The 26,305-nt window shown below is 37.8% G+C and overlaps 1 protein-coding gene and 1 long non-coding RNA gene across 9 annotated transcripts; one reads left to right on the forward strand and one right to left on the reverse strand.

Annotated features, from left to right (window-relative positions):
• Positions 1 to 2,167: 2,167 nt before the first annotated feature.
• LOC145552526 (myeloid-associated differentiation marker homolog) lies at positions 2,168 to 26,258 on the forward strand. 8 transcript variants are annotated; one of them, XM_081609907.1, is made up of 8 exons: positions 2,168 to 3,630; positions 7,116 to 7,173; positions 7,292 to 7,338; positions 7,426 to 7,544; positions 7,678 to 7,790; positions 8,025 to 8,188; positions 15,403 to 15,714; positions 16,379 to 17,554. In XM_081609907.1, exons 7-8 carry the CDS (start codon positions 15,469 to 15,471, stop codon positions 16,982 to 16,984), a joined length of 852 nt encoding a protein of 283 aa, XP_081466033.1. In that variant the 5' UTR covers positions 2,168 to 3,630; positions 7,116 to 7,173; positions 7,292 to 7,338; positions 7,426 to 7,544; positions 7,678 to 7,790; positions 8,025 to 8,188; positions 15,403 to 15,468; the 3' UTR covers positions 16,985 to 17,554. The 8 variants fall into 8 exon arrangements, 7 of the variants coding, with proteins under 7 accessions (XP_081466033.1, XP_081466034.1, XP_081466032.1 ...); XM_081609908.1 differs by lacking the exon at positions 7,116 to 7,173; XM_081609906.1 differs by lacking the exon at positions 2,168 to 3,630 and having other exon boundaries at positions 6,673 to 7,544.
• LOC145552527 (uncharacterized) lies at positions 9,007 to 9,632 on the reverse strand. The gene is made up of 2 exons (XR_014088603.1): positions 9,345 to 9,632; positions 9,007 to 9,208 (listed from the first exon to the last, which is right to left on the reverse strand). It is a non-coding gene; the product is annotated as an uncharacterized LOC145552527 (long non-coding RNA).
• Positions 26,259 to 26,305: the final 47 nt, after the last annotated feature.

Raw genomic sequence — 26,305 nt, forward strand, 5'->3', positions numbered from 1 at the left:
ATCTCCAGGCATGGCTCTAGAGTGGGGGCCCCGGTGACCCACGCCCCAGAAAGGGAACACTAAGTCCATTGCTCTAACTCATCAGAAGGGATCTTTGGGCTGCACTTAGTCTGGTTCCTCACCTAGGAACTGTCTGCCTGGGTGACCCTACCAGGGGCATAAAACCCCAGACAGCATAGCTCCTGGATCACTGGGACACTCAAACCCTCCACCACGATAAGGTGGCAGCCCATGGAGAGGACCTAACTACCTAACTACTAAAGAACCATTTTACAACCAACTAACTACTAAAGAGCCATTTTACAACCAACTAACTACTAAAGAAGCCATTTTACAACCAACTAACTACTAAACAAGCCATTTTACATCCAACTAACTACTAAACAAGCAAGTTTAAAATGACCCAAGTACTAAAACTTTTAAAAAGACCTACAGTGGATATAAAAAGTCTACACACCAAATATAAAATAAAAAAAACGTACAATACTTTATTGCAGCACCTTTGGCTTTATTACAGCACTCAGTCTTTTTGAGTAAGAACCTTGATAGGTTCTATCTGGACTACAGTATGTCCAGATAGAACAAATGTGTGGTACATTTTGATGTCGGGGATATTTGCTCACTCTTCTTTGTAAAACTGCTCCAAATCTGATAGATTGGTGGGCATCTCCTGTGCACAGCCCTCTTCAGATCACCCCATAGGTGTTTGATGGGATTCAGGTCTGGACTCTGGCTGGGCCATTCCACAGCCTTAATCTTATTCCGGTGAAGCCATTCTTTGTTGATTTAGACGTGTCTTTTAGGTCGTTGTCCTGCTTAAAGATGAAGTTCTAGCAGAAGGCCAAAGGCTTTGTGCCAACACTGACTGATATTTGGAACTGTTCATAATTCCGTCCACCCTGAATAAGGGTGGTTTAAATTTAATTCCTGTAAAGCACTTTGAATTGCCTTGTTGCTGAAAATGTGCTATACATAAACTTACCTTACCTTACCTTGCCTTACCTTACCTTAAGGCTCCGGTTCCAGCTGAAGCAAAACAGCCCCAAAGCATGATGCTACCACCACCATGCTTAACTGTAGGTATGGGGTTCTTTTGGTGAGGGGCAGTGTTTTTTTTGCCCCAAATATACCTTTTGGAATTGTGTCCAAAACGTTCAACCTTGGTTTCATCAGGCCATAACACATTTTTCCACATGTGTTTGGGAGATTTCAGATGTCTTCGCAAAATTTAGCCGGGCTTTGAAGATTTTTTTTTGAGATATAAGGCTTCTGTCTTGCCACCCTACCCCATAGCCCAGACATATGAAGAAGACAGAGATTGTTGTCACGTACTGTAGTCCAGCCAGTACTTGCCAGAAATTCTTGCAGCTCCTTCAGTGTTGCTGTCGGTCTCTCTTCAGCCTCCCTCACCAGTTTTCTTCTTGTCTTATCAATTTTGGACGGACGTCCTGTTCTTGGTAATGTCACGATTGTGCCATGTTTTCTCCACTTGATGATGACAATCTTCACATTGTTCCATGGCAATACTTAATGAATTGGAAATTCTTCTGTAGCCTTCACCTGACTGATATCTTTGAATAACGAGATCCATTTGATCCTGTGGCAGCTCTTTGCAGGTTGATATAAAAGTCTGTGTGTAGTTTTTATATCCACTGTAACTACTAGGCAAACAATTGTAGAATGACCTAACTACTAAGCAATTTAAAAGACCTAACTAACTCCTAAGCAATTTAAAAACCTATCTAACTACTAAGCAAACAACTATAAAAACACCTAACTACTAAGCAAACAACTATAAAAACAACTAACTACTAAGCAAACAACTATAAAAACACCTAACTACTAAGCAAACAACTATAAAAACAACTAACTCTAAGCAAACAATATAAAAAACACCTAACTACTAAGCAAACAACTATAAAAACAACTAACTCCTAAGCAAACAATATAAAAAACACCTAACTACTAAGCAAAATATAAAAACACTAACTCCTAAGCAAACAATATAAAAAACACCTAACTCCTACGCAATTTAAAAAGACCTAACTAACTCCTAAGCAAACATTGTAAAATGGCCTAACTAACAACTACGAAAAAAAATTAAAATGACTCAACTGGACAAATGAACGGTTCCACAGGTGTGATCTCATCAAACTGGGCTCTGGCTCGAAATCCTCTTTCTGAAGAGGATAAACGAAGGCCTCCCTGGGTATGATGTTATACCTTGGCTCCAGTTCAAATTCCTGAGAGTCTATGGCTGACGGGATCTCAGGATAATTTTCTAGATCTATGACGTCTGACACATTATCTGAAGGAACGTAGGCCTCCTCAGGAACCAAGGTTGCCGTAGTTCTGTTGGCCACGGTGTGAGAGGTCTCTGGGATTTCCGGTAGGTTCACTGGAGCAACCCTAGATGAATGTTTCCGAGTGAACTTGGTGAAAAAACCCTGGATCCTCCCTTTCAGACGTTTGAGCATAGATGTTGGCTCAACTGGGCGGACCACGACTTTCTTCGGTTCCTTACTGGATGCATGCAGTCTGACAAAAAGATCCTTAATCATCACTTTGATCTCGTCAACCATATCGCTGATCAGCTGATCAGCGTGATTTCTGTCGTCAGAGTCAGAGTCTACGTTGGAATTGACTCTATCCACCACATATTTGACAATAAGATGGTTTAAATTGTCAGTGTGCTCTGTTCGGACTTCTCCTTTAACCTTGATGACCTTGGCGAAGGCCTCAGGCACCTTGTTGCCAACGATGGATTTTATGGCTTCAGCGGTGCGGCAGTCCTTTGGAAGACTAACTTGAGCGTTGGATGTAAAAAGCTCTAGGATGTCTTCTAAAATCCTCATCAGAACGCAGGTGGTGGTGCGAGCGGGATCTCCAGTTGCCAAACGCATCCACTCCATCCAGGTTAAGTTCAAGAAAAGTGGATGAACTATAAACCTTAGGATATTGACAGTGACGATTTGGGTCAATCCGCTATCCATAATAACTGTAGACTCAATTAATTAGAGGAAAAGCTTAAGTTTTCTGCTTTAACGCAAGATGAACTGTAACTTATCCAGGCTCTGCGACAAAGGACTGCAAAGTGAGGGTTTGAGAAGAAAAAAGTGCAGATAAGGACCCTGACGTCTATGACGTCCATTCACACGTCATAGGCACCAAATCCGTCGAATTCTATGTTCTCACGTAATAAGTCACGTTTCCTAAACTTGTGTTAAAAGCTGTGCCCGAATTCAGGGTCTTCATCCGGGTCCTTCGCAGACCGCGAATATCGAGGACCGGAAAAGAGAAGCTGTTAAATTATACAGTTCTAGCCTTGGCAAAAACGACCTATGCGCTCCTTTAAAGCTGGTTAAAAAAATAAAAAAACAGACATGTGGTAGCTTAATATTTCTTTTATTCAGATTGTTTTGCTGTAAAAATGCTCACAGGACGCTGCACGGTCGGCTGCAGAAACGGATAAGGTTGAAAAACGAATTTGTAATTTTATTGCGTAACCTTCAACGAGGAGCAAAGGATAGCAGCTGTCAAGCATAACGACTGGCAGCCATCGGTGTAACCAGGGATTTGTAGTGAACAGTTTTTATCAAGACAGAAGACTAACGTTCATATACTTTATAAGTAAGTATGATTAGAAACATATTGCTTTACGGAAAAACTATATCCGGATAGCCATAAGGATAATGCTGCACCGTCATGTAGCCTAGCATGTATGGAAAAAACTGGTTAGCATCTCGTCTTTTGTACGTTTTGTTGGAGTTCGTTCATTTTGTTTCTATGCTCCACCAGTTTCAGGACCCAACCAGAACCCCTGAGTGTAAATTACCTTGAGAAATAATGAGATTTGCTTGTATAAAAGCAGGCTTTAATGCAGAAAAATGATCAAATGTTACAAGCCACACATGTCATATAAATGGATCAGATACAGAGTTACATTCACCGTCCAGCATATGTATGTGTATCCTAGCTATATGGCATACCGCTCCGTCTGGCTGTCACGTTTAACCTAACTTTTTTTTTCTCCTCCCCTTTTAGTCCCCACTTTGCTGCAAATAAAAATAATAAAATAAAATCACAAAAAATATAGTAGAAATAAAACAAAGTTAAAAACAACAAAAATTAGGCCGCGGGCAGAGTTAGTTTTGTTTGATTTTTCAGGTTTGAAGGAGGATATCTAGTGTAGAAGCTATTTTCCCATTTTTTGGTTAAATCTTAGAATTTAAATTGTTTAGTTTATTCTTATTGTTTATTTCCTAGTTGATTTATTATTAGAATTTTTGTTTAATTTGCTGTTTAGAATAAGTTCTTTGATTAGGAATTCACTTAATTAGTTAATTAATTTCAGGTTGGGATGTGGGTATTTCACGATATAAATAGGTGGGTCTTAGGTAGCATATTATGCACGTGGGTGGTGTTAAGAAAATATATTTAAAATAAGCTAGTTTTGAAATTTAACACGACTTGATTGAAATAGCCTAACTATAGTTTTAAAATTTATAACTTATTCTGGCCTATTGATCTTTATTTTACCTGTAGTTAAGGCAGATTGTTTGCCAAGATCTCTGATCTGCCCTTTGTCTGTCTGGGAAACAATCAGTAGGAAGTTCCAGCTTTTCACACTGATCTGTGAAAGCCATAAACCAGCAGGAGTTTGGAGAAGCTCTCCTTAGACAATGGGAGCAAATGGCTGTAGAGAGAGGGTCAGAGACAGGTCTTGGTTGGATGAGCAAAGATACGCCTTATTTGAATAAATTAAAGAAAGGGAGATAAAACTTTCCACACAAAGTAACAAATCAGATTTGCGCTTGCAATTCTCCAAAGACGTCTTTGCTGTCTGTTTGTCTTTTTCCTTTTCTCAGTAAATTCATGTGTTGTTTGTGCTCTGAGGTTTCTGATGTTTTGTGATGTGCTTTTCTGGTGATAGTGTTCATCTGTCTTGAATAAAGTTTACCTATTGACATCTGACAAGAATAAAAAAAAAAAAAAAAAATAATTTTTTTATAGTTTTTTACCAGCCTACAGAATCAGCCAATAAGTCATATCGGTTTCTATTGTCAGTCAGAGAGCAGGTGCAGGAATAGGAGCAGAAGCCTGTAACCTTTTGCCTGATCTGCAACTAAAACCAAAGAACTATATTTTGACCTTTGATCCTTTTTTGCTGCGTAAACCAGAATCCACGGTGCATCAGGTGACTATTTGAGTTTTATTCACCATTTCTTTAGATCACCTTCGATTTTTGAGTTTTTTGATTTTTGAATTTAAGTTTAGAGACAAATGGTCACTACATCTAGCCTCTGAGTCTGTAATAAGATGGTCAAGGACCCCGAGTGTTATAGAATGTGCTGGCTCCAAACGTGGACGTCTCAGAGAACAGTTGTTATTCGCCCCCTCCTTTGCTCCAGGAAGGAGAAGACGGTTTCCTTAGGTCAGGTTCCTGCCGGCTTGTCTGCCCAAGGGGAGATGGTCTCCCTCAGGATGATACAGATGTCGCTTGGTCTCAGTCCCCCTCCCCCTCCATGGTTGATTTTAACCAGATGTTGGTCACCTCAAACCAGATTCCGCTGGAACCTGTTTGAGAAAAAATATCCCAACTTCAGAAGATGTGCTTTAACCTAACAGAGCTCTGTGGTTCCTCCTATCAGTATGAGAGTCAGGGTGAGGAGGCGCCATGTTAGGAAGAGAAGTGGAAGCTGTAGGATCTTCAGAACAAACTGGTTATGATGCTAGGCTACTGATTATCCCTCTGTCTGGACACAGGGTCAATAGAACCAGTTTAAAAGATAAAATGAATGGTTATATGCCAGACATGGAAAACTGGGATGCACTCCATGCCATGATGTTCAGAATTTGGGTCTCATGGCATCTCAAGGTGTCAACATTGCAGCCAGTGTGCTGAGGGAAATTGTTGCAATTCAAGAGCTACCAGCTTTTTATATATATATATATATATATAATATATATATATATATATATATATATATGTATGTTGAGTTCTGGCCCTCAGTGACCCTTTCCATTCATTTATCAGTCTCGGCACAAACTCTTGCAGTAACTGAGGTCATGGGGTCCTCAAAAGTTCTGGTGCCCCCCAATAATGCCTGATTTTTTATTTTTTTTTTATTACATTCTTTTCATGTCTGACGGTGTTGAGAAATTTCAACGGAGTTGGAAAATATCTAAAAATTATTTTTAATTCAATTTATTGATACTTTTATAATTATTTATATACTTAATTGTCATAATGTATAATTTTTGTATTTCTTTAATTGTTTTAAACTATTATAATGTATTGAGTTCTGCTCCTGGACAAGGGATTTTACAAGCATCATCCACCGACTACAATGTTTGAAATAAAAAAATATTCAGCAACCACCAGGAAAACATACATTGTTGTGCTCACATGACCCAGGTTAGTTTAGTCAGATATTTGAAAAAAATATATTTTGTGTATATTTTATTCAGATTTTGTGCTTTATCCATAGGACCTGTTTTGTCCCTATTCTCAAGAATCACTGGTTTTTGATTTTGATTATTTTTAATGAATGCATTAACTTTCTGTTTGCGCAACAGTATCAACTTATGCTTAACGTAAGTTTATTTGTTTGGATATCGCGGTACAACTGTTCAGTACAGAGATGCTCAAGTCCAGTCCCAGAGCTGCTATCCTGCAACTTTCAGATGCTTCCCTGCTCCAGTTAACACACCTGAATCAAATGAAAAGCTGGTTAGCAGGTCTGTTCAGAGCTGATCCTGGTCTGTTGGAGTAAAGATACATCGAAAAGTTGCAGGACTTCTCGAGGACTTGACGTGAGCACCCTCGGTTTATTATTTTGTTAGCAGCTAAAGCTAGCCAAGCAGGTGTAGCACGGGGTGTCGGCTGGTTAAACGAATATTAAAACTGTCAGAAAGGCCGTTTGAGTTAACATTATTTAGCTGCGGAGTCGTTTTCTTGAAGTTTTCGGCTATTGATGGCATAATGGGGAGAGTGGCTGTGCTGGACCGGTGGTTTGATCTATGCGAGCAAAGCTAAGCCAAAATGTTTTTGTCTCTATAAATAATAATTATAATAAATAATGACATTGGCTGACTCTTTTTTTCTTCATTAGTACTTCATGTTGGTGACTGAAGCCTGTTATGATGACTTCAGCACATTTCTTCTGACAGGTTGGCAGAAGAAATGCTGTCCAGAATGCTTCTATAAGCTGACTAATTTCTATAATGCCTAATGTCTGAGTTGTGTTCATGGTAATTATTTCTGACATTTTTATGCTTTATGTTGTAGGTGGTAAAAATGCTCTCCAGGGTAAACCGGGTGGACAAAGTATTTTGGTGGGTCTGGTTAGTTTTGCTCACTTCTCTTTAAAATCTGTATTTATTATCCTAATGTTTCTGCTATTTATCCTGTTGTTCCTCCAGGCTGGGAAAACCAGGCATTCTTCTGTTGGTTCATGTGCTTCGTCCTACATCCAAAGGCCACAAGAAGAATCCAAAACAGCTCATGTCAAACTGTGGACTATGTTTTCAGATATGTGCAGGTATGTGGTTATTCTAATGATTCTGCTTTGTAGAAGCACTTTCTCATTGTCTTTGTTTGCTATCTGAATGTAGCTGTGCTACTAAATATATTTAATAATTTTTATTATTTGTCTTCTTATCATTATGTCAAAGATGCAAGCCAACGTTGAAACCTTCCTCATTGCCGTGCAACCAGGACAGCCCTTCCTCCTGCATATTGGTGAAAACAAGAGCAGCACTAAAGACACTTCACAAGATCATCCAAGGTAGCTTTTGATGAACTTTGAAAGCACACTTCACCTTCAGTACAAATTCCTCTACAACCTCTGTACATTAATCCAGCCTACAGTTTTCAGCATTGATGTGACTTGCATGACAATTGAGGAGTTTAAGATCCTTGCTTTTACTTTACCTGATAGAGTGGACACTATTTATTATGATGATCATTTAAATGCATACTGTATCAATAAGAGGGTTTGTTTTATGTTCTTCCAATTAAGGGCTTGGTTTATTACAGTCCGTGTGGCAAGCAGTTTTGTGCATGGTCAGCATTGAAGGCCATATTGTCTTTGAGAGGGTCCAGCCAACATTCCAGACAGGACAGTGTTGTCCATCTTCATCTTCAGCCTCCAATGAGGCAGCCAAGACTTTGGCTCATTCAACGGTAAAACCATTCCTGTATTTCTATTTTACAATGACATGGTTTTAAAAGGACATTTCTACAATTTTTATGGTGAGAAGTGAAAAATTATCCTATACATTTTAAGACATTACATATTCAATTAGTCATTGAAAGATGATTCTATATGATGAAACAAAATCATACACAGGATACAAAAAACCCACCGGCATTTATCAATTCATCCCTTTATTGTTTCATCTCTGTTAGGTAGGAAAAGTTACCCTGCAACCTCTCCAAGCCTGGCTTGGAGACGGTCATCTATATGTTTTGTCATCTTTCACAAAACTTTAAAAGGAGGAATTTGAAATAATGTATTTGGAAGTAAAGTACCAGCGGAATACCAAACCGTTTTCTAAGTAGTATTTGAAATTGCTTAAATAAGAAATTATTTTAATCTCAAATTCTTCCCTGCAAAATAAGTGCATGCATTTCAATCCTTAGACATCCCTAACATGATAATTATGAATAATTTGATTTTATGTTGCTTATGTTCATGAAAGTGTAGGTTTTACACTAATTTTAAATCCTAAATGTGAATTTAAAGTTTAGGTGATATTAAGTCATCCTCAAATGAAAATCTAATTAAAATTTTATATAATCTCATCCTCTTTGATTTTAATATAACTCACGTTATAATTAACAAGTAAAATTTTAATGTTGCCCCATCTGATTCTAATGCCGACACTTCAAATTAAAAGAAAACAGTTTCAAAGTGGTCTTCATCCTCTTTGATTCTAAATAAACCAGGCAACATCTGATTTCATCGTCTTTGGTCAAAATTAAACATATGAAAAACCAAGTAATTTCTGAAGTTGATTTTCTCTTTTAAATGCATATTTAAGGATAACAGGACAGTGTAAATCTTCACTCTCCTCTTCGGTCACTCGCCAGTGGACCAGCAATAGTTCTTTGAGTGGAGAGCCTTTCAGAAACATCTAAACTAGCTGTTGCTCTGGACGTTGTCCAGATTGGGTTGTCCAGATCGTCCCTCAGGAAATGTCCCTGTTGTCCACAGATGAAACAAGCGTCAACAGTTCAGAGACGTCTTCTCTCACAGCTCTGAAGAATGTTTAGCTTTTGTTCCTCTACGCTGATACTGGACAGCAGACCAGCAGAGGTTGTTAAAGCTCAGTCTCACACAGTTTTCAGTCCAAATGCCCAACAGGAGACTGACAGTTGTCCCCTGGCGGCGATGGAGGTCTTTTCTGTCTTCTTGATCCTCCACATCTTCTCGATCATTTTCATCGGCTAGTTTAGTAGGAGGGACATCATCTGGTCCATGGGAGGACAGGTTTGAGGAGTTGAGGTCAGAGGTCAGATGCACCATGCGAGGCTCAGACAGAGGGAAAGAGAAAAAGCAAATAGAAACCGATTAGGGTTTGTTTTGTCATTTTCCTTGTTTTCTATACATATACATTTATATTTATGAATCTTATTTTAACCTTTTACATGATCATTACCTGGTCATTTATTATCTATCCAGTATTATGGCTCCTGTTTGTGGAACAGTTTGTCAGAGAAACCTGAGGGCTAATTGTCCGTACAGCTCTTAGAGCTGCTTTTAGTATGAAAGGGTCCCTTATAAATAAATAAAATTAATTAATTGATTGATCCTTTTAAGAAATCCCACAAAAGAAAAATGAAACATATTAAGGCTTGTAATTTATCAACAAAAGATTTATGTTCAGCATTTAATTCCAAACAATTCACCCTGAGGAGGAGATTGCGTGCTGGAACCACTTAGACCCATTCTTCTTGAATTGGGTGGGATTTCCTCTTTAGCCTGCAAACGTCTTTACAGAATCCAACAAATCAGCTTTGTGGTCGCTCTGCCTCTTTATTTCTGATAAAGGTCTTTAGGATTCTCTAAAGGTTTGGTTCTCTAAATTTAGAAAACCAAAATTCAAGGAGTCACCTGCTTTACTGACCTTCCTTACAGCTCGTGTTTAGTCAGGGTGCTGGATTTGGGGTGGAACCCTCCATGCATGGTTAGTAGTTTCCGAGTCTTAACATCTTAAACATAAGATTTCTTCTGCTGTTTGGAAATATTGCTTATTTTACACTAACAAGAGTTGTGCAGTTGGTGAATTTTGCAGAAAAGTTAATTCTTTTTGTCATTAGTGGTAAATATATTACAAAATAAACATTCAACACAAAAGTAAAAATCTCGATTTATACTTCGTGGCAGTTCGTTACCAGTAGAAAACGCTTATCTCTTAAAATCAAATTAATAACAAGTTTTATAGTTTTTAAAACATAAGCTCTTTCAAAATAATGCTTACCTGATTACCTGACAAGACATTTACCGTTGCCAAAATTTGCAAAATTAAAACTCTGGTGTTCACTTCGTGGCACTTGGTTACCAGTAAACACACCCATCTCTTAGCAACAGGTTAGCAACAAATATTGTTATTGTTCAAAAAACATAATATTCTGCCCTTTTGAAATACTACTTATCTACTTAACAAGAACTGTGCAGTTGCTGAGTTTTGCAGAAAAGTGTTTGTTTGTTTTTTTGTTTGTTATTTAGTGGTAAATATATTGTAAAACAGACATTCAACACAAAAGCTAAAATCAGATTTTTACTTCGTGGCAGTTCGTTACCAGTAGAAAACGCTCATCTCTTTAACACCAAATTAATTATATTTGTAGAGCAATAGGTGCCTTACATGCATTTTATGGAAGCATTGAAAAACATTGTAAACATTAGTGTTTATGCTATGACAAAGATGGACTTTGCTTATTACAGGTTACTTCTGACAGTGCTTGATTTCACTCGATTTTATTTTGGAGTCTCTGAGTAATAATGCTGTACTCAAATGCACCCCAGATTTTTAGATTAAAAAATAAATGAGTAAAATGATAAGATTATTTTGATTCCCCAATAAAATATCAGGCTGCAGTGATTTGATCTACCAATTAAACTATAATACTTAACCAATAAGTGAAACATGACAAACTACGGCTCAGTTCAAAGGGTGTAAATAACAGTATTTTGTTGACTACTCCTCTGCAGTGATGGAGAAAGACTTTATAACTGCAGATTTCATCAATAGGCAGGACAAATTCAGGGTCTTAAGGATAATCCCTACTCACTTACACTTGGTGGATAACTGAACACTGCTCCCTGACATTGTGGATCAACTTAAGAGCAACACCTGCAAGATGACAGACACAGTTAAGCAAAACAAGGAACTAAGATTCTCAAAACAATATAAATGACAAGCATATGCACCTTAGTGGGTATGAATCTTAGATTAACATCCATACGTCTTCAATATTTTTGTCAAAATTATGTAAAATACAGAATGTTGTTAAACACAAGAATGAAAGAAATGACCACATACCTCCATGGCGTCTAGCAGGAGCAGCAGGATAGCCTGGTTGAGTTGAATAGGTTGGTGGAGCGTACATTGCTGGCTGACCATAATCCATTGGAGGGCCAGGGTATGGTGGTGCCGATTCCTGTGGGTGGGATCCTTTTTCCATCTTCAGAAATCCAACCTATAAATCAAATATTATTTATGAACCATTTTATGAACACCATCCACTGTGACCTTTGTATTGTACAGGAAGAGCAAACAAATGAAGGCAAACTTCACACTACATTCAGTCATTCATGCATACATTCACACACGGAATGCTTTTAACTCAAACTATATATGAAGAGAAAGATCAGCCACGTAATGATGCGAGTGGGTATGTGGTTACATTAAAATGTTGACATTTTAATGGCCCTTTTAAAGCTACTAATCATGTGCAAACGCCTGTTGTGGCTTAACTTTGTTCTTGTATAAACCAAGTCCCAATGAAGACTTAAGTAGCACAAACTTAGCATTCTTTTTTTTTAATTTAAGTCATTTAGAGGAAATTGCACTTTTCGCAAATTTACCCAGGTTGTATGTTCAAATAACGACAAAATGAAACACATTCCTGGTAGAATAGCCCTATTTCATTGCAGACAGGCCAGCTGTGTTGATATCAAGCCTTGCTTTAACCTCAATGTGAATTCCTCCTAAATCAAATAAAGCATAATGAGCAGACCACTCATGAAGCAGCCTCTTTCTGTCGAGCATTGTGTATTTGCATCCCCCATGTGAGGTTCAGGAGATATGGCCTGTTTTTTAATGCAACTGTATATAAGTGCATTTCAAAACATTGAAATGAATAAACATGACAGTAGCAGCTCAATGTTATTGGGTAAATATAAAAAAAAGCTTAACTTACAAGCAAATGTTTTGTAGAAAAGGGAGGATAAACTGTTTTTTTCTAGTCCGTTTTCTTGTTCCTGAGTGATGAGAAACTCAAGAAAATCCCAGACTGAAAAGTGGCTAATTGATAAAAGATGCATCTGACACTTAAAAGTCAAACATCCGAGGACCTCGCAACTTAGATCGTCTGCTAAACAATAAAAAATGTTTCAGCTATGCAGAGAGGATGAATGGTGAGGAAAGACATTGGAGCAGAGGTGAATCTAAAGTTGCAGGATGAGCCTTGAGACTGGATTGACCCTGCTCTAAAACAACTGATTTTATTTCCTGGAACTTTATAAGGCTCCGCCTTCTTTTTTTCTCCACCTATGTAACCAGGCATAGACGGCAATAAAAAAAAGAAGCAGTGCAATGTGCACATCAAATGAAAATAGAGTATTTCATGCAGTAGATGGAATTAGCCCTTATGGTCCCAGAGTGGGAAAATTCAGGCATTCAAATCACTTTTACATTGCTGGCAATAGGTTTGCACACAACCATTATTTGAAGACATTATTGGGATAATGGCTGCACAATACAGTTGGTATTACTCTTAAAAAAAAATCCCTGTTTATGACACGTTCTCTTGTCAATATCGTTAACAGCCTACTGATCTTAGACAGGAGTTTGTTCTCCCAATCAAAGAAAATGGATCCACAGAACCAGCCGCCAAGGCCGTATTTTAGCACGGGCTTACCGGGGCTACAGCCCGGGGTCCCGACACTTCGGGGCCCCGAAAGATGCTTTGTATTTTTGTGAATGAATGAGGTCAGATTCCTTTACTTTTATCACTGGCTCATAAGGTTTTTGGCGGTGTTATTGAAAAAAAAAATGTCTGATTTGTTCTGGCAAACGTCCATCATGAATGCTTGATTATTATTAGTCCACGTTGGACGTTTCTTAGACATTGGGGCGGAGCATCAGGGAGTGATTTCTCATGATGGCGGACAGAATGAATGACAACGGAGCGCATGAACGAAAGAAAAAGAAGAGCGCGACCGAGAGGTGATGGAAGAAAATATTCAAGGTAACAAGAGTTTTTTAAAACTCATACTGGACAGAACCATCGTCCCTCTCTGCTTTTCAAGACGTTAGCCTTGGTAACAGCGGTTCTATAGTAAGCCAGAACCTGGACTGATCCTGTGCCCGGGGGAGTCAGAGGCGGCGGAAGTCCGAACTTCGCCAGGTGGAGCGATGACCACGGATAATCCGTACAGTACTGATCCTGCGCTTTGGGCAAAAACGGTGGGCTTACTGGGCTGAGCAAGAAGCAGAAAATATGGATGTTAATTTTAAAGCATCGGAACATCTTTACAAACACCAGAAACGATTCTTCTCCAGATCGCGTTTTGAAAGCCAGCTCGCAAGTGGTGAGTACATCCAAACACAGGGTGAGTTATCCTCCATCCACTGTGTTTTGTATTTTAAACGATGCTAAAAGTCAGTGACGCTTTGAAACGGGTTTCCGTGAGTGGCTAAAAGCAACAGAAAGATTCAAAGAGAAAGAAAACAGCTAAAGTCACAGAAAAGTAATGCGACTGCTCTGCTCGCTCGCGCTCAATGTAAAAAGCGGAACTAGCTTTAGCTTCCAGCTAGCAGCCGCGGGAAGAACTGTCCTAATCAAATGGCGAAGGGCCGACGATACAAATTAGCTCGAGTGCGTCCTGCCCTGCCCTGACAAGCAGCTAAAATTCAGTCTTCACCGAACAAAAGTGTTGACCAGATTTGGCTCTCAGAGGGGAAATAACCCGACTGTCTGAAGTTGGTAAGGAAATAAGCCTGATAATTGCAGAGAAGGATACAGTTGATACAAAAGGAGAGAGACAGATAAATATAGAAATGAAGAAGGATAAATATTTTACATAGAGGATGGATAGAGAACATTGTCAAATTTTTCTTCCTTAGGAAAGCTCTGTTGAATAGACATATTCAAGATGTTCAAGTATTTCTTTAATAACTACTAAGTATATTTTGTTTGTAGTAGTGATCTTTACATTCATTGAAGGTACACTGGTAGCAATTTTCTGGTCGATCACGATCTCTAAAAATCTGACTTGCTAAAAAATGTTTGTGTGCAAAATATAGGAAAAAAGTTGTCAATCACAGAGTGACTGTTGTAAACCTTGTATGTAGAGATGACCTGGTGGTTGGGACTGTCCATCAGCCCTCTCTCATGGTGGACAGTGGTTGATTTTTGTGACCTTGTGGCTAGATAAGGTTTGGATATAATCAGTTCCACAAGTAGTCACGGCAAAACACCGAAAGGGAAGGAAATCAGGGATCTATATATATAGATAGATAGATATATCCTACTGTATAACAATGATTAAGTAGAGCCCCCACCTTGGCTCAAGCCCAGGGGCCCACACCATCCTAAATACGTCCCTGGCCATGTCACAACTTAGTCAGCATGATATTTGTCTGTCTGTCTATATTTTTCATAGATGGATATCTATCTTTCCTTTGCGGTCGTATGGAAGTTGTACAATAAGAGTATATCAATCATTTTAAAATGCACGTATGCCATTTTTTCATCAGTCTGAGTGTTAAACAAGAAGCCAAATGACTAGTGAAAAAGAACGCGGTTTCAAAGGACTTGAGCTTTAGATTTATTTTAATTTATTTACTTGCATATTGTTATTTTTAAGTTACTCTGCAGTTCCTCAAGTATGGCTGCAGTTTTTAAAAAACAATGTTTTTCCTAAAAGTTAAAATTGATTATTTTAATTATACCGTTTTATCAAACAATCATGTTTTGTTTTTTTGTCATTACCTAAACTGTACTACTTAAGTTGATTAAATTAGGATTTTTTTAAGCTTTTTTAGTGTTTCTCATGTGCACATTATCACCTTTTTCATCCCCACCTTACTTTTATCTCAGCTCCCATTACTTTATGATTTGAAAGGGAAGAACTGATGAGCAAATGTTCTTTTGTGCCTGTCAAGGAAGAAAAACTGCTGTGTGTTTAAGAGCCGACAGAACAGAAGGCCAACGGCAGTTTTACAGTCAAGATGGTTACGCTGGATGTTAAGACGCTGAGGATATTGGCAGTCATCTTCACGTGCGTCACTTTCAGCTTGGTTGCATCTGAGCGCCATCTAAGGTTCTCACTTTGGGAATGGTGCATGTTCTCTTGGTGCTTCTGCTTCTCGGTCACCCTCATCATTCTGGTCCTGGAGTTCACCAGCCTCAGCTCGAAGCTGCCCATCTCCTGGGATGATTTTACCACCGCTTTTGCCATGTTGGCCACCCTAATGGTCCGTATCGATTATTAAAATTTTCTTGAATTAATCAGAATTATGAGGGATATTAGAAGATTTTTTGAATTTTTGTGGGGTTTTTATGTTGTTGTTTTTTTACTTTAATAAATGCCAATTGAACAAAAAATTAAACCTCCAAAAGGAAAGATCTAGTGTGCACTTTTCATGCAACAATTCAACAGAAACCTCAAAAGAGCATAGAGAAAATAACAAGGACAATGCTCGAGTAAATAAAGGTTTTAAAATAAATGTTGAAATTCATACAAAATCTATTTCAGGAAAATAAATGTAAATTAAGTAAAAATAAGAACTTCAGATAAATATTAAGGGAAAGGGATACATGAAAAGAAAAAGAACATAGGTAGATAACAGATAGAAATGGAAACCAAGACGAATTTAATGAATAGTAATAATGGCACAAATGACCAATTTATCAATTTTAATAGAAAGTAATACTTTATGCTACATTTTTTAACAATTTCTGTAAGATGTGATTGTATAATTAGTTTAATGTGTCCCTAAAATGTCTGGGCTATTTATTTTTTGACAGTCTAAATTCTATCTATTAATAGCTCATCCAAAAATGTATATTTGTAAATACTGCTCAAGCTTAGCTCTGTGACTATCTAAGCATCTAATTTTTTATCTATCACCCATCCAGGTACTCACATCGTCCCTCCTCTTCTCCATCTTCTTCACTTGCAGGCGACTACCTGTATGGGGCTTTCACTGTGGCAAAGATATTACGGTCAGCGTTTTCTCCTTCCTGACCTTCATCCTCTATGCTGTCGAGGTTGGACTGACTCGGGCCAAGCCTGGTGTAATCAGTGGGTTCCTCTCCACTGTGCCGGGCCTGCTCAAAGTTCTGGAGGCCTTCGTGGCCTGCATCATCTTCATCTGTGTGGACCTTCTTGATTACTGGGATTTTCCAGGTCTCCAGTGGTGTGTTGCCGTCTATTCCATTTGTTTCATTATTTCCTTCCTCATCATTATTTTAACTATCGGCCGCCTGTTGTCCCGTTTCCCTGCACCTTTTAACAAAGTTCTGATAGTCTGCAATGTGCTGGCCGTGCTAATGTACATCACAGCTGCTGTCATCTGGCCTTTCTACATATTTGAGATATATCCCAGACCAAGATACTGCACTGTGGTCTGTCTGTGGAGTTTGGCTGTTGTTATAACTTTAATGACCTATTTCAATCTGATTGCTTATATTGTTGACACAGTATATTCTTTCAGGTTGGTTTTCTTCACCACTCCAGCATAAGCACATAGTTGCATTGATCTGAATAAGATTTTGTTCCTGCTGGAATTTTGCTTTTATCAAAACATTAACAGAATAAATACAGTGTGATGTCTTTGTATTTTACACGCCTACCTGCTGATTTCCATTGTATTTAAAAACAGTTATATTATGAAATGCATGTCTAGTTAACTACACTTTCTGTGAGGATTTGGTTTTCTGTGTGTGTTAATTAGTCCATGTGTTGCTGCCCCTTGATTGTTTCCAGCTGTCCCTCATTTCCCCTGATGACTCTCTGTGTATTTATACTCACCCTGTCTGTGTTTCCCTGTTGGATCCTTGTTGTGGTTTTGTTGGAAGTCGTGTGTCTCCAGTTGCTGCCAGTGTCTAAGTTCCTTCCCTCATTGCTCACCTGTGCTGCCTTGACTTTCATTCTCTTGAGAATTCATCATTAAAACCATCATCATTTGCTCAATAACCCGGGTCCACAGTGTCATCCTCACCTCTCAACACATTTCATGACAAGCAGAATGCTTGAGCAACTGATTACAAGAATATTGTTATACATGTTTATTAAACTTTCTTCTAAATGTGTCATGAATTGGTAAATTGTTCCCAAGTGAATTCTTAGGTTCTTCAACATAGATAAATGAACCTCAATATACTTAAAAGTTAATTTTACTAAAAACAACAAAAGTTTTTCTGTTCAGTCGTTTTCACTTTGAAAAAGTAACATGAATTTTTAGCTTGACGTGAAAATAATTTCTACTATGTAAAACTAATATGTTTTAGATTAAGATGCATTCTTAAATTCTTTTAGGCTAAAATGTATTCTGAATATATTTTAACACTGAAAGAGTAAGTACAAATATACAAAATTAAAATTGCAGTTGCATTTTTTTATTCGTCCTGGTGACATATTTACTTCCATAGGTGCAAGAATTTGATCTATATTTCAAATATCTTGAAAACAACTATAAATAATTGGGTTTGTAATCTGTATGTAAATAATTTTCAATGATATTCACCATACTTGGAAACTTCAGGAAGTGAGCATTATTTGTTTTGATTACAACGTGTGGAAAGATTCAAATCTTTGTATTTAGGGCACACTTACGCGTGCTTCTTTCTCAGTAGGAACGAGTGACACTGTTTGAACAAATGGATGTGAAACCACAGGGGGAAGTTGGCAAGAAAGAAAGCATTGTATTTATACCGCAGGTGTTTAACAGAGGGAGTAAAAAGCTAAGTTTAAAAATAAAAAAGATAGTATTCAGCTATATTTTGGGATCACACTGTTTTTATTTCTATGTTATTTACTTATATGTGTGTGACAATTCAACTAATAAGAAAAAAATAGCTAAAAAGCAAAAAATGTTATCAAAGACAACCTTGGATTGGTAATAAAATATATATATTTTCTTTTGGGCTGTTATTTTCTCTGCATATATGTATGAAAGGCTTTGAGGTTCACGTGGCATTAGATCTTTTTTTCTGCCAGCCTTGCTTTATAGGAGGAGAGAAAAAAGAAAAGGGCGGAACCATAGTTTTAGAAAATTCAATCAGTTGCGTTAGATTTAGCGTCAGATGCATCAGAGGGCATCAATCTGATTTAGACTGGGACTTCCTGCACTTTCTTATCGCTCAAGTCCAAGAAGACTGAACAGAAAACCGTCTTTTGTTGCTGTTTTTGGTTCAAATTAACCTGTAAGTTGAAACTTATTTCATATTTACACAATAATGTTGAGCTGCTACTGTGGTGTTAATTCATTTTGGTGTTTTGATATGCATTTGTATGTAAGTGCTGTAAAAATAAGCCATCTCTCTCAAACCAAAACAGGGACAGGGAGATACATATAGTGACACTGAAAGAGTCTGCTTTATATGGGCATTTATCCAGGCTGTTTATACAAAACTGGTCTGTTTAGGCTCCTTGTCTGAGCAAGCTGGGTAAAGCGCTCTTTCCACAGGAGACTTCACAAACTTCCTACTAAATAAATGACTTTTGTTCATGACTGACACTGAATCTCGGCTTCAACGATTCTTCATTTTGTGCGACTTTAGCCCTCTTCCCTTAACCCAGTGTTTTTCAACCACTGTTCCGCGGCACACTAGTGTGCCGTGAGTGATAGTCAGGTGTGCCGTGGAAATTATTCAATTTCACTACAGTACCGTGTTTTCCGGACTATAACCTGCTACTTTTTTTGTAAGCTTTGAACCATGCGGATTGCAGCCCGGTTCAGCTTTTCTGTGGATTTTTCTTCAACCACCAGGGGGCTCTCTAGCAGGAAGTGAATCATTAGAAGTCAAAATTGGAAATCAAAGAACGCCCTAATTTAGAACAACCACATGCTAGCAGCAGCAGGCACGACGGAGAAATGTTTTCAAACTCATATCATGCAGCTTTTAAGTTGAGGGTTGTCGATCTGGCACTACAGGAGGGAAATAGAGCCGTTGCGCTTAAGCTAGGTGTGAACGAAACCATGGTTCGGCTTTGGAAACGGAGTGCTGCGTCCTTAATATATGCAGCAGATTTATTAGGACGCCGCCTTCTGCTGGGTCCTGATGGAAAACCGAGAGCAGCTTCCAGTTTTTTTGTTTGTTTTTTTTAAATTGAAGGTGCTAGTATGGTTCGCTCTATAGTCCGGAAAATACGGTAATTGGTTTTAAAAGATTTTTTGAAAATTAATTATTTGCAAATAATGCCATCTTTGAGTGACTGCTATAGTAGTGACTAGTGGCGTAATAATTTTCTTACCACTAGATGGCAGTAGGTACAGAGCATTTTACATTAAAACGAGAATTAGTGATGCGTGAATGTTACAGGTAGCGGTGAGAGCACTGAATCTAGAAAGACTGTGATGACAGTGATGGAAAAGACAGTGAAGCTCAGCAGTAGTTGGAAAGAGCATGAGTCCATTTCCCACAACATATATGTGAAGTGAGCTTCTCCAGCCTGGCTACTATAAAAACTAAAACCAGAGAGCGACTGAGAGCTGTAGAGAAAGAGCTTTGTCTTCAATTTCTGCCAGGAAATCAGCTGTTTTCATCCAAACATGCACAGGTTTCACTCTAGGAGGCTAAAATACACAGATATTGACATTTTGTACATGCAACTCTTCATATTGTAACAGTGAATATGAAGTGAAATGTTTCCCAAATATTATTGCTTCTTTCAGAATAAGAAGAATTATTTTCTGTATTCCGGCTATAAGATGCTTGTGGATTAGTTTGAAAAACACTTTGAAGTTTTCTACAACTTCTTTAAGTTTAACACCACAGTGTTGTAGCACTGTTCAGGTGTATTTTTGAAGTGGACACGTTAAGTGCAATTTTAAATAAATGTAAAATGTGATAAAAATACATTTTTGTGTTTATTTGATTCCTTTTCAGGAGACTGATTATAAATGTAATATAGTCGGCTACAAAGTATCTTTGTTTCCATTTTTGGTTGGTGGTGTGCCCCGAGATTTTTTCAATTAAAACGGTGTACCTTGACTCAAAAAAGGTTGAAAAACACTGCCTTAACCATCGCCTGGCAACCTTTCAGCCAATAGAACGAAAGTGTTGTACTGGTTGCGTTTGTTTCCTAGTGGGTGTGCCTGTGTGTCTACTATCAATTATAGCAACCTGCACCGTTGGATGCAGGGACAAACAACGACCTCCTCTTTCTGCTCTGCGTTACAACTTCAAGATTGGATTTAGCCCATACAGTCTGCGATCATTGACTTATATGACAGACAACAAGTCTTTGTTCTCTTCTCAATATCGTTAACAGCCTACTGATCTTAGGAGTTTGTTCCCCCAACCAAAGAAAATGGATCCACAGAACCAGCCGTGTCACAACTTAGTCGGCATGATGTCTGTCTGTCCATCCCAACTTATTTGTTGTGTTCCCTTTTTGGCACTTATTGCATTTATTTAATTTTATTTTGTAAAATATATAATAGACTTCCGGTTTTTGATTTAATGCTTTTATTTTGATAAGACAGCTTCATGTGTTTATATTATAGAACTGCAGCTTAACAACAGAACGGAAGGCAAGTTGCAAGAGAAGGACCTCGCTGCAGCTAACACAAAGGGGCGGGGACGGACCACTGTCAGTGTCATAACTTATTTGGAAATGGGACCATTGCAATCCGGAAGTGAAGCGGGCGCTATTTCCTATACTTCCGTTTTTATTTTCTTTTGAAATCTGATATATTTTCACCTTTAGGAAGGAGTTTCACTCTCAGAATGTATTTGAACTTATTTCTTTTATTTACTTCACGGCAGCTCAGTTTTTAGCCAATTCTGTAGCTTTCGGTGAACTTCTAAATCTGCTCCTTAGTCGCATCTTTTCGGGCTTGTGACTGCCTCTAGTGGCGTGGGGGTGGTAACACAACTAATCTGATTAATTACTAAATCAGAATACCACAAAGTCTTCATTAGTTATTATTAATTCTGGCATTACTGGAACAGTAAAAGATAAATTCCCTCACAAAAGAACATACATTTTCATTTTCTTAAGCCTCACACCGTCATTGTATGCCACATAAAGTTTCTGCAGGCTACTTTTTTTTGTATCGTCGCCACAGATGGGCCGTGTAGTATTGGGATTCATGAATATGATTTATCGATTTAGAGTCAAAGGAAAATTTCCTCGTTGATAGATTCAATCGTTTCATCTTATTTTTTTCTATATATAAGACTACCAACAAAAAGTCTCTCAATAATATACATGGCACTGTAAAACCAAAATTAGAATTTTTGCTTATATATGTTTAACAACCCTGGTTGTAACAACCTGGGTTGTTATTCTTCTGTACCTAAGTCATTTGTTTGTTATTGACTTTTGCTCAATTAAATTTCTTACGTTTACACTGCGAATGGTATTTTGATTGCAGTTGATCATGTTTTTCATGTCTCTATGTATTTTGTTCCTCCCATAATTGATTGAGATATACAGATATTATTTATGATGTATAAAAGTATTGTCAATTAATTAGCTCTACATCGTTAAGAAAATGAAAAAATATCTTGTTTTATAAGATAATTTATCTTTTACGGTGCCAGTAATGCCATAATTAATAGTAAATAATAAAGATGTTGTGTGGTATTCTGATTTAGTAATGCAATTATATTAGTTGTGTTACCACTCCCACGCAACTAGAGGCAGTCGCGAGCCCGAAAATATGCGACTAAGGAGCAGATTTAGAAGTACACCGAAAGCTACAGAATTGGCTAAAAACTGTGAACTGCCGTGATGTAAATAAAAGAAAGAAGTTCAAATACATTCTGAGCGTGAAACTCCTTCCTAAAGGTGAAAATATATCACAGATTTCAAAAGAAAATAAAAACGGAAGTATAGGAAATAGCGCCCGCTTCACTTCCGGATTGCAATGGTCCCATTCCCAAATAAGGTATGAGACTGACAGTGGTCTTAGCATGATATCTGTCTGTCTGTCTATATTTTTTCATAGACAGATATCCATTTTTCCTTTGCGGTCGTATGGAAGTTGTACAAGAAGAGTCAGTAATTTTAAAATACACATGCAATTTTTTCATCAGTCTGAAGGGGGAGCCAGAGCGTAAAACAATTATGAAGCCGAATGACTAGTGAACCAGAACGCGGTTTCAAAGGACTTAAGCTTTAGATTTATTTTAATTTATTTACTTGCATTTTGTCATTTTTAGATTACTCTGCAGTTCCTCAAGTATGACTGCAGTTTTTAAAAAAACATAATATATAACAATATGTTTCCTTGAAGTTAAAATTGATTATTTTAAGCATACCGTTTTATCAAACAAGCGTGTTACTTGTTTTCTGTGTTGTTTTATTTGTGTTTTTTCATTACCTGCCCTGTACTACTTAAATTGATTACATTAGGACTTTTTCAGCTTTTTTAGTATGTGATAGTGCACATTATCACAATTTTCATCCCCACCATCCTCTTCATCTTATTTTTATCTGCTCTCCTGCAAAGGTTAAGTACCCATTACTTTATGATTTGAAAGGGAAGAACTGATGAGCAAATGTTCTTTTGTGCCTGTCAAGGAAGAAAAACTGCTGTGTGTTTAAGAGCCGACAGAACAGCAGGCCGACGGCAGTTTCACAGTCAAGATGGTTACGCTGGATGTTAAGACGCTGAGGATATTGGCAGTCATCTTCACGTGCGTCACTTTCAGCTTGGTTGCATCTGAGCGCCATCTAAGGTTCTCACTTTGGGAATGGTGCATGTTCTCTTGGTGCTTCTGCTTCTCGGTCACCCTCATCATTCTGGTCCTGGAGTTCACCAGCCTCAGCTCGAAGCTGCCCATCTCCTGGGATGATTTTACCACCGCCTTTGCCATGTTTTCCACCCTAATGGTGCGTACTAATTATTAAATTTTTTTTGAATTAATCAGAATTATGAGGGATATTTGGAAGATATTTTGAATTTTTGTGTTTTTTTTGTGTGTTTTTTTTTTTACTTTAATAAATGCCAATTGAACAAAAAATTAAACCTCAAAAAGGAAAGATCTAGTGTGCACTTTTCATGCAACAATTCAACAGAAACCTCAAAAGAGCATAGAGAAAATAACGAGGACAATGCTCGAGTAAATAAAGGTTTTAAAATAAATGTTGAAACTAATGTTGAAATTCATACAAAATCTATTTCAGGAAAAAAAATGTAAATTAAGTAAAAATAAGAACTTTAGATAAGTATAAAGGAAAAAAGATACATGAAAAGAAAAAGAACATAGGTAGATAACAGATAGAAATGGAAACCAAGACGAATTTGATGAATAGTAATAATGGCACAAATGACCAATTTATCAATTCTAATAGAAAATATCTAAATAGTTTTTGCTACATTTGTTAACAATTTCTGTAAGATGTGATTGTATAATTAGTTAATGTGTCCTTAAATATTTTATTTATTAACAGTCTATATTTTACCTATTAATAGCTCATCCAAAAATTTATTTTACTTGTAAATACTGCTCAAAAGACCGAGCTTAGCTCTATGTCAATCCAAGCATATAATTTTTTATCTATCATCCATCCAGGTGCTCACATCGTCCCTCCTCTACTCCATCTTCTTCACTTGTAGTACTTGTGGTAAACAGATTGCGGTCAGCGTTTTCTCCTTCCTGACCTTCATCCTCTATGCTGTCGAGGTTGGACTGACTCGGGCCAAGCCTGGTGTAATCAGTGGGTTCCTCTCCACTGTGCCGGGCCTGCTCAAAGTTCTGGAGGCCTTCGTGGCCTGCATCATCTTCATCTGTGTGGACCTTCTTGATTACTGGGATTTTCCAGGTCTCCAGTGGTGTGTTGCCGTCTATTCCATTTGTTTCATCATTTCCTTCCTCATCATTATTTTAACTATCGGCCGCCTGTTGTCCCGTTTCCCTGCACCTTTTAACAAAGTTCTGATAGTCTGCAATGTGCTGGCCGTGCTAATGTACATCACAGCTGCTGTCATCTGGCCTTTCTACATATTTGAGATATATCCCAGACCAAGACACTGCCCTGTGCTGTGTGGGTGGAATTTGGCTGTTGTTATAACTTTCATGACCTATTTCAATCTGATTGCTTATATTGTTGACACAGTATATTCTTTCAGGTTGGTTTTCTTCACCACTCCAGCATAAGCACATAGTTGCATTGATCTGAATAAGGAGATTTTGTTCCTGCTTGGATTTTGCTTTAGTCACAACATTAACAGCATAAATACAGTGTGATGTCTTTGCATTTTACACGCCTACCTGCTGATTTCCATTGTATTTAAAAACATAGTTGCATCATGAAATGCATGTCTAGTTCATTGTTTCCCAGCCCTGGTCCTCAAGGCACACTGACCTGCATGTTTTAGATTTTCCCCTGCTTCAGCACACATGATTTCAATTGATGGCTGATTAACAGGGTTTTGCTGAATTGCAATCATCTGAATGGGGTGTGTTGAAGCAGGGGAACATCTAAAACATGCAGGTCAGTGTTCCTTGAGGACCAGGGTTGGGAAACACTGGTCTAGTTAACTACACTTTCTGTGAGGATTTGGTTTTCTGTGTGTGTTAATTAGTCCATGTGTTGCTGCCCCTTGATTGTTTCCAGCTGTCCCTCATTTCCCCTGATTACCCTCTGTGTATTTATATTCACCGTCTGTGTTTCCCTGTTGGATCCTTGTTGTGGTTTTGTTGGAAGTCGTGTGTCTCCAGTTGCTGCCAGTGTCTAAGTTCCTTCCCTCATTGCTCACCTGTGCTGCTTGGACTTTCATTCTCTTGAGAATTCATCATTAAAACCATCATCATTTGCTCAATAACCTGGGTCCACAGTGTCATCCTCACATTTCATGACACTCTCTGCTCTATCTGTAACATTCAGCTAAGCTTGTGTTGTGCAGGATTTCTTTAAAAAGGCTGCATCTGGTGCATGTTGGTTTAGACACATTTAAATTATGTCAGGCTAAGTAAAGCTAACCAATGCTATTCCCATAGAAGGATAGCAGCCCTTAATAAATTACATTTGCAAAGGTGTGTCAAAGTGCAGTCACCACTCTGGTCAGAATTAGGAAATGTCTTAGATTTAGTGGATTATGGGTGTTGAATATGAACTCACGCATTACAAACACCCATAATCAATTAGACTCAAGGCCATGATGAAAGCATGCAAACTTTTATCTCAAGCTATATATGAAGAGAAAAATCAGCCACGTAATGATTCAAGTGGGTATGTGGTTACATTAAAGCTACTAATCCTGTGCAAACACCTGTTGTGGCTTAACTTTGTTCTTACATAAGCTAAGTCCCAATGAAGACATATGTAGCACAGATGTAGCTTTCTTTCTTTTTTTTAAGTCATTTAGAGGAAATTGCACTTTTCACAAATTTACCCAGGTTGTATATTCAGATAACAAAAAAAAACACTTTCCTGGTAGTACAGACCTACTATGTTGATTTAAAAAAAGCCTTACTTTAATTAATGTTATTAGGTAATATAAAATAAGTTTAACTTACAAGTTAATTTTTGTAGAAAAGTGTGAATAAACAGTTTTTTCTGTTCAGTCTTCTTGGTCCTGAGTGATGAGAAACCCCAGAAAATCAAAGACTGAAAAGTGGCTATTTGATAAAAGATGCATCTGACACTTCCTCTAAAACAACTGATTTCATTTCCTGGAACTTTATAAGGCTCCGCCTTCTTTTTTCTCCATCAATGTAACCAGGCATAGACGGCAATAAAAAAAGTAGTGCAATGTTCACATCAAATGAAAATAGAGTATTTCATGCAGTGGATTTGTATCTGTCCATGATAGTCTTGTTCTCTAAGAAGCTGAACTATCAGCCAAATCTATGAGTGAATACTGCAAGGAACAACTCAGTGAT

The sequence above is a fragment of the Poecilia reticulata genome, chromosome 8, assembly GCF_904066995.2.
Source record: "Poecilia reticulata chromosome 8, P_reticulata-male-v2, whole genome shotgun sequence".
In the NCBI taxonomy this organism is placed as follows: Eukaryota; Metazoa; Chordata; class Actinopteri; order Cyprinodontiformes; family Poeciliidae; genus Poecilia; species Poecilia reticulata.